The sequence below is a fragment of the Centropristis striata genome, chromosome 10 (genome assembly GCF_030273125.1).
Source record: "Centropristis striata isolate RG_2023a ecotype Rhode Island chromosome 10, C.striata_1.0, whole genome shotgun sequence".
NCBI lineage: Eukaryota > Metazoa > Chordata > Actinopteri > Perciformes > Serranidae > Centropristis > Centropristis striata.
Genome location: NC_081526.1, coordinates 19,978,301 through 19,994,009, shown reverse-complemented (window position 1 = coordinate 19,994,009; position 15,709 = coordinate 19,978,301). Strand labels below are relative to the sequence as shown.

The 15,709-nt window shown below is 38.6% G+C and overlaps 1 protein-coding gene across 1 annotated transcript; it reads left to right on the top strand.

The window, feature by feature from the left end:
• The first annotated feature begins 3,510 nt into the window (after nucleotides 1-3,510).
• Nucleotides 3,511-4,672, top strand: LOC131979315 (zona pellucida-like domain-containing protein 1). Its single transcript, XM_059343265.1, has one exon. The coding sequence runs from the start codon at nucleotides 3,511-3,513 to the stop codon at nucleotides 4,669-4,671; it is 1,161 nt and encodes a 386-aa protein (XP_059199248.1). The 3' UTR covers nucleotide 4,672.
• The last annotated feature ends 11,037 nt before the right edge of the window (nucleotides 4,673-15,709 follow it).

The window sequence follows — 15,709 nt, the reverse complement described above, 5'->3', positions numbered from 1 at the left end:
AAACATAATAATCCAGTAGATTTTCATCTTAACTGCAAGACAGAAGTGTGCTGTCTTCACGTTATTTTTTTGTTTTAAGTTTAAGTTACTTCACATGTTTAGTATATATTGTTTAATGTTTTTCTGTTTTTCCTCTTTTAAAATGTCACAGAATTCTAGGGCTACAACTTACAATTATTTTCATTATTAATTAAAAACATTTTTTTCATGTAGATGGATTCGTTGTCAATAAAATGTAAGAAAATAATGAAATATGTCTCGTGAATTTTTTCGAGAGCCCCCACATTTTTTTTTATTATGTATGAAAAAAAAGCATCACATTCTCACAATTAAGAAGCATGCAACCAGCAAATGTTTGTGTGTTGTTGTTTTTTTGCTTAAAAATAAACAAAACAAAAACAATAATTCGGTTTTCAAAATAGCCACCATTTGATTTCATAATCAATCAGTGCAGCTCTTAAAAGGTCATACAGATATCACAATCCACAGGTTTAAGTAGTACTATTATATTTTAGTACTATTATATATTTTACTACAAAAAAAGTAGCAGTAATAGTAGTAAGTGTTAATACTCTGTTACAAGTAAAAGTCCTGCATTCAAAATATTACTTTATATAGTAAAAGTACAAAAGTTTTAGCATCAAAATATGATTAAAATACCAAAAGTACTTATTTCAGAATTATAAAATGCACAATATTTTCCTCTAAAATGTAATGGAGTAGAAGTATTAAGTAGCAGAAAATGTAAATAGTCAAGTGAATAACAATTACTGTACCACTTAAGTGTTACTTAAGTACAGTAGTTAATAAATGTGGTTTCCATCTGGGTCACATCTCACTATCAAACCTCACACACACAATATCTGAGCTGCTAAAGTAGCTTTTTTTTAAGATTATGTGACATTATATCCTGCAGGTTCTACTGTACACACAAAGGCCAAAGGTGTCCTGTTATAGTGGTGACATTAAGAAATCTGGGTCATAATGCAACATGTGATGAGCGACACGATGAGAGCTCTTTGTCTGTTCAGGATAAACCTCCACTACTCCACTTTCAGCTCTATTTTCACACCATTTATCATTATATAAACTGTATTCTGACCTCAATCGGAAACATGAACAATTGATAAGTTACATTTTTGTTTTTTACAATCTTATACAATGGAACATATACCTCAGTGCTAGTTGGCTGTATGGATCTATGAAATCTTTATAAACAGATATCTGCGTATAGTTGAAGAATCTGTGGGCAAGACATAAGCATCAGAAACATTCTGGTTTCGATTGTTAGTTTGCATGCAGGCAAATAGTCTGTGTGGAGAGCAAAAGATGCAGAATGTATCTGCCAAAATGCAATCTCAGAACCCATTGGTTAGTTTAGATTATATAGATTGTTGTTCATTCATATGCAGATATCTGTATAAAGAGATTGGCTGAAATGTCAACTCTACCTAAAATACAAAACAGTATTGATAAAGTTGCTTATGAAGCATGAACAGCACACAGAAGACAAAGTCATGGCCTGGATATTCATTAACTGCTACCCGCTGGCTATACAAGAACCCCAGAAGAAAAAAAAGTCCCCTAGAGCTGCGAAAATTAGTTGATCCACAGAAAAATAATCACAAACTATTGTGATAAGTAATTTTTCAGGCAAAAATGGCTGGTCTTAGCCTTTCAAATGTGAAGATTTCCGGCTTTTTTCTGTTTTATTTCATATTAAACTGAATATCTGAGATTTGGACTGACAAAACAAGACATTTAAAGGCATCACCTTGGACTTTGAGACACTGGGATTGACATTTTTCACTAATTACAGATATGTTATAGACCAAATGATTAATCAGTTAATAGAGAAAATAACTGACAGATTAATTGAAAACGAAATAACCGTTAGTTGCAGCCCTATTGCACCCACATACCAAAACCCAATGGATTCCCAGATTAAGGTATGTGTAGTGTAGTAAGATGATAGTAATATGCATACTGTATATTGGTGTTTACTACCCTTCATGTGACCTAAACTCAAAATGACCACAATGGGAATAAGACAAAATTAACAAGTTACAGTCACTGAAAAGTATTTGTAGTGTCCTGTATATGTTTTTGTATGTATTTTTTACTTGGCTGGTCCAGTGGGAAATCTTGTTTATGTTGTCCAACCTTCACTACATTCAACAACTAAACATAAAACTGTTAAAGCATCAGTACAAGTTATACCAATGATTAATGTTTACAGCTATGTAATGTGCTGAATTTATTAATGTCTGTCTATAGTTTGGTGTAGTCTTTGTTATTTTTACATGAGTTATATATATTTTGCCGTTATGCATTGTTTATATTTCACTGCAGTGTTACTGAAACCCTGCTTGGTCTTTGTCATGTGTCAGATAGAAGTGCCATCTTTGTCTCCACTGACACTGCTGAGGTTCAGTTACCTTTATAATACACTGCGGGATTAGCTTGCCCTTTCATCACTAGCATCTCAATATATACTAGCAACAATAGCTGAAAGATATATGCTGTGCAACAATCTAAAGGTCGATGCACCTCCCATATGTGACACTAATATGAAGCCCATCCAACACACAGAATAGTGTCAGGATGGGATTAATGCAAAACAACCAAAAAAATGGCTAATAAGTATGAATAGAAAAAGAGATCGAACAAGCAATTAAAGCCACTGAATATTTTTTATTTACTGCTGCAACCACTACACAGGCGTGTATGTCTATGACTTGTGAGAACAAGGACTGATTGACCTCTACTTGTAGAAGACAGCCATTCACTGTTCACCAAAGAGAAAAGTTTGGAGCTAGAGCTAAAAGTGTTTGGTGTGTTTTAGTTTATTTCCTCTCCCAAAACCTCTAATTGTGATCTCTTAAAGCCTGAGCATTAAGACACTCAAGTGTCATTTGATTTTACACAGAAAGTCTTTTTAGTTTAGCCACCATGATGATTATTATAATGTAAGATAAATGTTGGGATGAATAAGTAGCACAGATATTGAATCACCCAGTGGTTCCATGTCCACTCCCCTGGATCCCAACTAGGTCATTACTGAAGCTGCCGGGGCTCAAACCGGATAGAAGAACCTCCTCAGCATTGTATATTACTAAGGACTTCATCTCACGCAGTGTTATGTTCTCTTACTTCATGAGGGTTACCCATAGAGGCCATGAAAATCTATATGTTAAAGCAGAGTCCACAAAGGAACGAGGCCATTGTCTATTTCAAGACTGTAAGATGCTTCAAGTTTCAGTTGTTGCCCTTAGGATATGGTCCAAACTGGAGATCTCCTACCTAATACAATACAGTTTTTCACAAAAAGGTGCTTGACCTTCTTTTGGACCAATCCCAGAGGACATACTTGCCTATAAAGACCCCTGAAAACACCCCCAAGACTTCAAACACACTGAGAAGTTCTACAAGGCTCCAGCAGCAGACTAAAGATTTCTGAAGAAAGATTTAATAAATTCAAGGCAAAGCTGAAGAAGAAAAAGAAGTACGATGAAGATTATTTTACTTTTGCTGTCTATTATAGGCAGAAGTAGCCAGCTCCTACTGAGTGAGTGTGGGGCAGAAGCTAGGCGACCACAGATCAGTGACATTTCGGTCACTTGTGGCACTTCATCTATTGGTCTGGCTGTTCAAATCTGCCCTGTCATCTACACCGGTTACAATGAGACTCTGCTGATCCTGAACCACATGTTGGACTCGCCCTGCAGAGCAACCCTTGATGAATCTGTGTCTCCGCCAGTTGCTCGCTTTAATTTCCCTTTAAATATGACCCACTCCTGTGGAAGCATATTCCGGACCACCAGTGCTGCTGGGACTGGTATATTCTCTGACTTCTCCAACATCCAGACAGTCAACATCAGCGGCGTTGTCCGGTCCATCGATCCTACAACAGGCACCATCACTTACAATGCTGAGCTGAAGTACTACTACTCCTGCGCCTATCCTCTAGAATATCTGATCAACAACACCCAGATCGATGTGTCGGCCTCCTCCATTGCAATCAGGGACAACAATGGGAGTTTCATCAGCACTTTAAGCATGGAGTTGTTCAGTGATGCCAACTACACCAGGCCGATGGTCATTCCAAATCTGGGGATTGAGCTGAGGACCAAGGTTTATGTCGAGGTCAAGGCTACCAACTTGACCGGGCAGTACCACGTCCTGCTTGACCGATGCTACGCTTCCATCTCCCCGCTGCCTTCCAACTCCAGCTTCTTTAACCTGTTTGTCCCCTGCTCCAAGGACCGCTTCACCACCATGGTTGAGAACGGTGACAGCCAAAGCGCCCGGTTCCACTTCCCGGCCTTCCGCTTCATCGAGCAGCAGAACGAGACAGTGTCCACCTACTTCCTCCACTGCATCACCCGGCTGTGCGAGATAAGCACCTGCAGCACATTCAAGCAATGCAGCAACCGAAGGAAGAGAAACACCCTGAACACATCCCCATCGGATATCACCCAGACGTACACCATCAGCTCTCAGGAGATCATCACCAAAGCCGACAACAATGAGTCCAAAGAGAAGCCCCTGATCGCCGGACAAGAAGACGAGTCTTCTGTGGGGCTTGGTGTGGCTGTTGGTGTCCTCGCCTTTGTCTGCATCATTGCCCTTGGTATAGCGGCTGTGTTTTACAAAAGGCTCAGGAACTAAGGAGGCACCCCTGAGCTGAAATGCAGAATACTTGCCTCTGGCCTAAGGGCTTCATGGGGTGTACTGTATCTGCTTGCTAATTTTACTTTCTAGTTGGGGACAGCTCATCGCTGCGTCTGTTGGGAGATCTCTGTGTGTCTGTAGCTCTAACTCTGTATCAGTCCTGGAGAGGTAGTTGGGAGAATGGTGCATCTTTAGAGGCTTCAGTAGATTTTGGTAGAATTAAAAAAATAATTATTTGCAAATGGAAAGAAGAGCTATAATTTTAAGAGTTTCAATTGAAGTGTTAATGCATGATGTACTTTAACCTTTGGGAAAAAATATAGTGGAAAAAAAATGGTAACTGGATGGAAAAATCTTAAAAACATGAGAAAAATCCCAGTCTTTTATGTGGAATGTCAGGTGTGTGGGGTGTTTTGAAAGTGAAATCAAAGTACCTTTCAAAGTATTATGTTTCTAATTTATTGAATTCCTCTCAGTTGCTTTTGAGCGAATAAAGCTATTAACATGAAATGCTACATTGCCTGTATCCAGAATCCGTTTGTGTTTTTCACTGATTTACTACAGTCAACTTCTGCTCCTAAACTAAACCACTTCTCAAGTAAACAAAGCACCTTAGGCCCCACCACCTTCAACATAACTTCCTGCAAACACACACAAGTAATTTATTCACAAATAAACTACTAAAGTGTGAGAAGTGTGTTGTCTCATGAAGTACCATTCTAAAAAAAAGGGGGCTGTAGATCAAACTATTTTCCTTGTTGGTTAACAATTATTGATTTACCTCATCTTTCTGAATTCATTGACTGCTGTATGAAACAAGCTAGTAAAAATAAAAATAAATGGATCAAATGTAATGTGAGTCTGTGGTCTTCATTTATGTATTACATGCATGTAACTGTTGATACAGGGGAGAAGTATCGCAAATCCTGTTTTAATAAAAAATGTACCGCAAGTTAAGTGTCATTATCTCGACAAAAAATGCCCTTTCTTTTCATGACATATCGGCATTATCAACTTGGCTTTTTACTCAAGATAATGACACACTTACCTTGTGATTTTTAGGGGGCACAATTAAAAAATAATTATCATGGAAAAAACAAAAGGTTGTTTCCTCCTATTACTGAGTTTACTTAATTTTTGATTCAAATCATCCAGCAGGAAAAGCATTCAAACAGCCCAGATCAAGGTGACATGGATGTGACTTCATCTGGATTTATAAGTAATAAAAAATAACAACAAAATGAACTGATAACAGCATTCAAAAAGTTATTTTGGTTCTCAGCTTCAGTAATAATGACAAATGATTTACCTTATGATAATGTATTATTTAATTTCAACTGTTGACATTATGTCAAGATCTGTCAAATTGTTCAAGTCAATAACTATAGAAGAATTTTACTTTCATTCAGCTACTCATTCATTTGACCTAAATTGGCAAAGCAGTAACATCTTGAGCAACTGTATGTGTGCATGTCCACATAGGTCAACCAACCGAAACCTGTTGGCTATACCATGTGACAAACGTGTAAGACTAAAAAGCTTTTTCTGTTCTGGCTCATAGACTACGGTTCGATCCCCCCACTTCCATTAGATCAGGTGAGTCTGTCGACTGTTTCAAACACATTTAAAAACTCACTTCTTTATGTTGGCTTTTGAATAATTATTTTGAGTTTTTCTGGGTGTTGACTGGTTTACATTTTAATATAGTTGTTAAGCACTTGCAAGCTGTTATTTTTAATATTATTGTTATCCATCCATCCCGTTTATATGGGATTAGAATCTAACAAAGTACACTCTTTACAGGTCAGAGCACACTACAGGGTTAACCACATATGGACAGAAAAAAACATTCTTACTCGCATACATAATTAGCAGAGGGTAATTCCCTGAACTTGCATATTATTGGACTGTGGGAAGAAACCACAGCACCTGGTGGAAACCCACGCAGACACAGACAGAACATTCAATCTACATGGTTCAACGAGAAGCTATAATAAAACCCATTCATGTTTATACAATCCCTAATAGGTAGAGAGCATAAAAGCTTCTGCTGGTCTTTAAACTCCACTGAGTATTCCCCCTTCATCCTCCTGTGTGAAAGTCTCCAGAGGTTCCCTGTAAGGCCTCGGGCCCCATAAGGCCAGTGTACATGTCAGAGGAGGAAGCTGGCCGCCTATCTGCATACACAGAGCAGTATATCTCTGACCCCACTGGGCCACAACTGCCCGTCTCTCTGTGATGTGCTCCGGAGGTTAAGGTTGATGAATGGAGGGAAGATGCTGTGAACCCTCATGAGGGTTATTTTTACCAAGAAAAGGTTTCTTCTTTGAGCCTGTTTTAGTATGTTTATAGTGGAACATAGACAGGTAGTTTCCTGCTTAAGGTACACAACAACTAATAACACAAGATGATGCATTGAAGTGAATGGGGTCTGTGTTAAACAACTGCAACACTACATTAAACATTTGTTTACAAGCTATCACAACTCATGTAGCATAATGCACATCTCATTTATCGAGTAATTTGTTCAATACTTCCAAAACACATTGCTTTTCACTGAACTTTTACCATTTACAACTCTTTTGTCACTGATGTCTCAGGCTTCATCCGAGTTCGGACAACCTGCACAAGCCTGAAAAAGTGGCGAAAATGAATATGTTTAGGAAGTACTGAGCATACAACTGGATAAATGAGATTTGGATTTTAAATTGTATGAGAACTTGATACAGATGTTTTGATGTAGTTTTGCTGTTCGCGCCCCTGATTCAGCATAGATCTTGTTCTCTGTCATTGTAAGAGTGAAGCACTCAAATTTTACCATTTTTACATGACACTGTAATTAAAACTAGGGACTATTTTAAAATGTCTTCTATGTCAGACTTCTGAAAGGTCAGTTTGCTGCATAAAAAAAACTATTCATTCCACAATGATGTCGCCAAATCATATCCAGGTATCAGAATATAAGCAAACATAGGAAGCATGACGAAGAAAATGGAATTCTAACAAATTCATTAAACAGAAAACACAAACAGCAATAAAGAAAATAGACAAAAATCTGGAAAAAAATCAAGGAAACTATAAATAAAGCCTCAAAGTGACCTTGTAGATGTTGTTTTCTGATATTATTGTTCTCTGTTTTGTTCATATATTGTCTTAAATATACATTGTTTTGCCACATCTTTACTATAATAATCTTTTCCTTAATTGGTGTCTTGTACATCAAGGCCAACACAAAGAGTCCCTGCTCTGAAATATACAAACATATTTCATCAATGAAAGCTAAAAAAAATAAATAAAACAATAAAAAAATCTGAAGTCCTTTCAAATACGATCTTCATACTGTACTGAAATGAAACCAATGGCTACCTACAAAGTGAAAAAATATTCTAAAAAATGTTTTGGAAAACGGTCAGAAATAAAGAAATTGGTTAAATCAATTCATGGTTAAAAGAAATCATCATTAAATACATTCCCATCATTGATCTCAGTTTTCAAAAAGCTGTCTGGTGTTTTAAATCCATATTATTCTTAAAGTAAGTTAGAACATACTCCAAGAATGACTTACAAATACTACATAGCATCGGAATAAGCTTTGCACTCAAAAGAGCTGTAAAGTTGACCAGTTAGTACCGAATCTTTCTGCTGCAGGAGAAGATAAACGGGATAAAGTGAGATGGAAAGTAGAAAGTGTTTCAGTAGAAACATTTGGCTTTGTTGAGCAGCCCTGACTGTAAGCCTAACCCACACACACATGGGCCGCTTTCACACACAGCACATGGAGCAAGTTATCCACGGGTTTCATAGTAAACCCAAAACCTGATCAGATCATTATTTGCTGTAGAGACGGACGAATCTGGAATTGAACCGTTTCCCAGAGTCAAGCAGGATTTGATCTATTGCAGCTCAGCATCCAGCGAGGTTTGGCGAGGAAACGATAAGAGCTGAAGAAGAAAGAGCGAGATGGAGCGAGAGAGAAGCAGAAGGAAGGAGGCCCATTTTTTGATTGCTCTCCTGTGTATAAGCATTATATATTCTATGAGATTTATTCTCTAAGGCTTTCATCGGGGAGTTCAGTTTACTGGGAAGTCTATTTGTCTGCCTGACTGTCCCTGACTCCAGCTGGCATGCGCATGTATGTATGGAGCAGATTGAATTTCATTTATGCACAGATTGGAACTTCAGTCTGATCTCGCAGACAGAGCTGCTCTGGAGGCAGAAAATCTCATTGGCGCAGTTCAACCTCAAAGAAGCAAAGATTTTCTGGAAAAGGTAGCCTTCTAAAAAAGAGAAGACAGAAAGAAGCACTATCACTGAAACAGTCTATAGTAGCTAGGTGTGCTATTTTTTGTCAGCCAAGAACCCTTTACAAGATAAATGTACGTGGGACCCATTCATGTAGGGCCCTTACAGCAAGTTCTCCAACCTAAACGACAGAATGGGTCGTGTGTCAGCACCATCCATCACGACACATATGTATCTCGGCTTGCGTTATAGCGACGCTTTCTAAAAATAGCACATATGTCATTATACATATATGTACGGTTCGCAGTTGTAAAAAAGCGGCAGTTTCTGTGGCTTTATGTTATAAAACCACTGAGGTTTATACCACTAGGTTTATGGCAAAAACTTCCTGGTAGCGTTTAAAAAGACAGTTTAAACTAGCCTGGGTATACCCATACTGCCTTGCACGCTCGAATTTCATTTCGAACCTCCAGGCAGTCTGGCAACCAGGGCCGTTTCTTAGCCCTGTTTTTGGGATCCAATCACAGAACGGGGAGGGACGGTAAGACGATGACGCGTACTACTCAGCAGACGGAAGCTTGTAGTTTTGTAGTTTTCTTACGGATCCAACATGGCTGCAGCCGACGCGAAACTCTCTTTAGCTGTAGATGGTGTTTTAAATAGTTTAGAGTGAAAGTTGATCTTAAAAGAAGAATGTTTGACTTTAAACTCCTGTTTCACCACGAAAAAGGAAGTTTTAGCCTTGCTTCCGACAGGATTTGGGAAAAGTCTAATCTACTAATCTACCAACTAGCGCCGCTACTAGCCCCGCTAATAGCCCCGCTACTAGCGCCGCTACTAGCCCTGCTACTAGTGCCGCTACTAGTGCCGCTAATAGCCCCGCTACCGTAACGCCGGTGATCTCGCTATGAGCCGGGGGACAGCGGAGCCGCCGAGAGACTCGCAGCTGCTCGTCTATTGACCATAAAATCAGTGGATGTGTGTGGCTGAATGACATGAGGGGGAATAAAACGTGAAAATAAATAATCTTGCAGAAAGCGAGAACTGGAGAAGCAAAGCAGCAAGCAACACTCTCTCACAGACACACACACACAACAAACATCAATTTCTGTTGCTCTACTACGTCATCTGGTATAACTGATACGATTGGCTAAGAGCTACCTACAGACGCTTTTGATAGACATTCTAAGCGCCCAATAAACTGCTCCGGAGGATCGCAAACCACGCCTCCTCTACGGAGAAATGAACGGCTGGTTTCCAGACTAATCTCATTTGTGATTAGTCTGGTGTTTTTTCACAAATTCACAGAACTTACGTTAAAAATCGTTCTGCTCTCCTGGGTAAAAGTCCACCGTTTGATCATTCCAGCCTCCTTCCAAAGGTGGGAATCCGCTTTTTTTTACCTTGCTTCGCCATCAGTCACTACCATGTCATGCAAGATGGCAGCGGAGGCATGGCATCGGACGGTGTAATATGTAATATATCTCGTTTTTCGCTGTCTGTACACACAACCTATACTGACATTTTTTAGGGGAGAACAGACTGGTCCTTTTAATGTCAAAAATAATCTGACATATATATATATATATATTTTATATAGTCCAGGGTTTCAAAAGTGCTTGGTATTTTGAAAATGGTGCTTGAAATAGCTTGAAATTTTGGTTATACAGGATGCAAACAGGTGACATATTTTGAAACATGATACATGTCTTTTTCTTTGATTTGCTCAGTAGAGTGAAATCAAGAAAACCTAATTTTGGTTGTTTATAGTGCAATATGATCTTATTTAACGTGATGGAGAAAGTGAAATAATCAATTTACTGTATGTACTTTGTATAGACATGTAACTTACAACAGCTATACGCTGATGGAAGAGATTAAACATCTTTAAAAAGTGCTTGAATTTGATTGCTGATCAGTAAATAAAGCTCCAACGTGTTAGCAGGTTGAAAAATATTTCATTTTCTATTTCTAAATATGTAGAAGAGGATGTAAAGACATGACGTTCTAAATCTGTAAAAAAAATATTCAGTCTACATATAGGATTGTGGGAAAATGTTAATGCATCATTCTGAGGTTAAAGTCATCTGAGGAAATCTGCCTCGTAAGCAACAGTTTAATGTATTGTGTGTACATTACATAGTTTAAGTCACAGGAAATCTGAGAGAGAATAAACAACATGCGATATAAAAATAAAAATGTTGCAATAAAAGCATGTAATGAAATCAGAAACCGACTGACATTTCAGTGCAGATGCTTTATGTCAGTGACATGTATCCTGTGATGGCCTAAAGGCCAAGCCGTGCTGATACGATAACAGCAAGCGGCCTTGAGGAGCGGTAGTGAGATGATCGCAGAGCATGCTAAACATATTACATGACTTTACGAGTGAGCAGCAGGAGGCTGGAAGACAGAGGAAACAGGAGGAGGAAGACTTGCTGTCCATAAACAGAGAAGTGTGTGCATGTGTCTGTGTGGGAAAACCCCAAACTAACTTAACTGCTTCACATTTTTCACCCACATTTATATCAGTTCTTTCAGACATTTGTTGGTTGATTTACACGCAAGTCTCAGAACTAATAATAACAAGTGGAGGAAGGACTAAAACGTATTATTTTCTGATCCGTTTGTGTTTATTTGTTTGATATTAAGCAGATTTTATTCTCCATGTTGCTAGAACTTGCCCTGCTTTCTGATTATTAGCCTTCCTCAATGGATGCAGATTGGTGGGGGTTTGGAAAGCATATATACAGGCGTACAGTTTCAGCTCCATAAATCTGGTGTTCCCTGCAGAGAGAGATGAAACTACCTCCTATAGAGCTGGCATGGGCAGACATAGGGATCCTCATATATCATATCAGCAGCACACAGACTCCTGCAGTTCAAGTTCAAGAGATGGACAACCTTACAACTCCATCTCTGCATGTTCATTTGTTTTTGTCTCTCGGATCATTTCCAAATGAACTCCCTGTTCCTCCGGCTTTTGGTCTGAGCAAGTGTTCTGTATTGATACAGATGGTCAGTAACAGTTCTGTCAAATGTGAGATTGAGCTAAATTATTTTATATTTGATCATCTTACTCAGAGTCAGTTTCACCTCAGTGTATCAGAGCAGAGGGGGTCTAAGGTAACAGTGAAGTGAACGCTCTGACCACACACACACACACACACACACACACACACACACACGAAAGCTGTTTTCCTACATATATGCATTTTTTTAATTCAATATCTGTCAACTTTAATATTTTAGATTTTAGCTGCAGCTTTAGAAGCAGCACAGAAGACAACTTTCAGGTGGTAAAATGAACCGATTGATTCATAAAATGTATGGTGCTGCACCTTCCACCAAAACATCCACTTTAAGTTTCAAAACTGTTCATTTGAGCTAGTCCTTTCAGGTTCCAGTGTGTTTTTTCTGAGCAGGTTCCACTATAATGTCAGCCAGTGTGCTGTGTTTGCATGTCATAGTTGCTCAAATGTCTGTACAGCAGAGGGGGCATGTAGTTGGCAGAATATTGAGACATTGCTGTAAATTTGTACAGGAATGCAGTTAAAATTTGCACAATACATGCAATCTTGCAGTAAATCCAGGCTCTGCAAATGAATATTCCCAGAGACTGGTGAAACTTTGAGTACCTTATCCTCACATCATCAGCAGGGCAAATTTTTCTCTTATCCTGTGAAATATTCCAACAAGTACAGCAACACACATTTATGGTTCTGGACATTGTATCCTCCTGAATTTTCCTCTCACACCTCCACAATTGTGTAAAATGTTTTAAGAAATATTCAACTAGGGTGGCTATGGAGCTCGTCACAAACTTTCACTTTGCCATAGGAGGAATTTAACATTCAACATTAGTGGTCCTCTGACTTTTCTATCAGCACTATCATCAGCTTGTCTAATGATCTTGTTTATGACTAAATGCCTGCAAAAGCAGTGACATCCCCATTACCGTTATCCATCAACATGATTTACAATGTGTTTAGGGCTAATTAGCAAATATTAGTAAATGAACATGGGAAACCGTGTATTCATAAGCATCTCAGCATGCTCATATTAGCATTTAGCTCAAAGCACCGCAGTGTGTCAATCAAGTCCTCTCTCTCTGTGCATTGATAGATTAATCATGTAAGCTGCTTTGCTACAATGCTCATGTGCTCAATTAAAATGAGTTGTTAAACTATGGTATAAGAAGGTTTAAAACACCTTAAAGGCTGCAACCACCTGGTACAAAGTAAAGAAACACATAGTTTAAGAAGGACTGTAAATACATTTACTCCATCTGCTTACTGCATGCAAACAATGAAATGCTGTGTGAGAAAATTCCTCTGCCTTATTTAGAGTAAGATTCTATTACCACAAAATGATATATTTTGTATGGATGTTTCTGTTGCAAAATCTGTGTCTCCAGTTATCTTCTCTGCAGGTGGTTTATCTCAAGGCAGGAGTTGGTGATTTGACAGTTTGTTGCAATCCAAGGACATGACATGTTGAGCAGAGGGATACAAGACAGCTCTACCCAGCGACATGACTCGTGTACACGTATTGAATAAACTGACAAATCAGCGGATCTAAAGGAGGCAACGTCTGCATAAAGATCAACCTACATTCTTAGTAAACTTTTGTTAGGCTATAAAACTGGGTTTAGGGAAAATAGACTGGGTTCAGACTTCGCAAACTGACCAGCCTATGTGTTGTCAGGGAAACGTAAATTGAACACAGACACTGTGTAACTGCATATTTGTTGACATATTGTAATAAAGTGAAGTTAAACTGAGAACTCGGACGTCTCCTGCTCATCCTTCCCCATCAACAATCAGCGCAGAGAAATAGGTGAGAAGTTTTTGTGTCAGATAAATACATTTTAAAGGTTTCCTCAATCCTATTTCCCAACAGACTCAAAAGAGTCTGCAGACTCTTAGACTCTTAGACATGTTTATATACAGACACTTGGTCAGGAATAAAATAATAAATTGATTAAATTTAATATGTGCTCAGTAGTCATATACAGACACACACACACACACGCACGCACACGCACACACTGTAGTGGTAGGAGTATATAAAAAGAAATGCCCACAAGAAAACAGAGAATCTATAACAGCATCAAAGCCACATGGCACTGATTGAGCCAAGCTGTCTGTTGGTTTCACTGTCTCTCAACATGCCAAGTCATCAAGTGTCTCAGTGAGACTGTGGACTCAGACAGACGTGACCTTCCAACTGCACAGAGATTTATGGTTCGGTTAACAGCTTAGATCTGGGATCATGTGTTTTGGATTTCAATCCGAAAGAGGTTTTTCATTATTTTTGATCATTAAAGGAAAACGGGAAACATTTCAACATTAAATGCTGTTGACCCCAGCCCTGATCGTGCACCAAACAGAAAGCACTGAAGGGAAATCAGGCCCGGGGTCTGAAATTTCACCCACTGGTGTTTTCTGGTGGTGGCATTGTATGTGTGTGTGTGTGTGTGTGTGTGTGTGTGGGTGGGTTCTGACAAATCATTACAAATCAAAAGTTATATATATATTTTGTACTTATTTGAAGAGAAGTTAAGAATTTAAATGAATCTGACAGCTGTGATCAAACTACAATTTAGTTATCCAAAGAGCAAGATGGTACTGATCACCAGGAGTAACAGCACAGGGACAAGCACAAGGTCACAGTTCAGTACAGAAAAAAAGATATATAATATAAGGATATATTTTGATCATTTAGTTTGAGCAGGCAGTAGTGCATGTACAAAAGACTAAGGCTGGGGACTAAGTGAACATTTAGCCAATCCACATACTGTGTAGTCTTAGTGCTGCACCAATGTGTCCACTGGAAGAGATTTAGCAAAACCCCTTTCCATTGCAGCAACCATTCAAAGGCCGAAAATGTAATCTTGTGATACCTGCGCAATCTTGCAAATCCAGCTGCCTTGCAAATAAACCTGATTCGGGCAGACATGGAGGAGTAGAGTGGTGAAGCAGGAAGAGGCATCCTGCTAACCTTTAAACCTGAAACACATGAAATAATTGTTCTCAAGAAACATTAAAGCTTCTATTTTGTAATTATCTTTTGCTTTTACAGAGTAACTAAACTCACAACCGACTTTTTAAACTGAAAGCGAATATTTATGAGTTTTTGTTGATTGATTCAGGTCCAAATCTTAACATTTTTAATGCAAATTATTTGAATACTGCACATTGTGTTCTAAATATGCATAGTGACTGCTCTTCAGTTGAAACCTGACTATTGCAATGAATTTTGCTCCTGGCTGATAGGGGATGTACAGTATTTAGGCAGCTCTCATCACCAGTGGAGTGGCAGCTTCAATATTCTACACACTTCAAGGCTAGGCCTGGGACGATAACAAATTTTGCTGGACGATATATTGTCCCACAAATTATTGCCGATAAACGATATTATTGTCAACATGATAATATATCATAATAATGCACACCCTTTCAAATACAATACACTTTTATTTCTCAGTGTTTTTTACCATTGTAATTGTAATTTTAAGAACGTTTAAATATCCTAAATAAATAAAACAAAAATTTTTTTTTTTAAAAGGGCAGCATTTATTTTGCGATGTAGCAAACTCCACTTTCTGTGAGCGCACAGCGTTTATATTTACTTTGTCGACCAGTGTTGACTGTCGGGACGAAGGCTCTGCATCTCCAGGTGCAGTTTTTTTCCCCAGCTGGGAAAACTGGGTCGGGTGGTTATGCTTTAGATGGGCATGCAAGTTTGTTGTGGTGGCTTTTTTTGTTGCCACCACTTTTGAACAAATTCG

What these genes read in the sequence shown, in the direction of transcription:
- LOC131979315 (XM_059343265.1), top strand. Translation starts at nt 3,511, where the DNA reads ATGAAGATTATTTTACTTTTGCTGTCTATTATAGGCAGAAGTAGCCAG.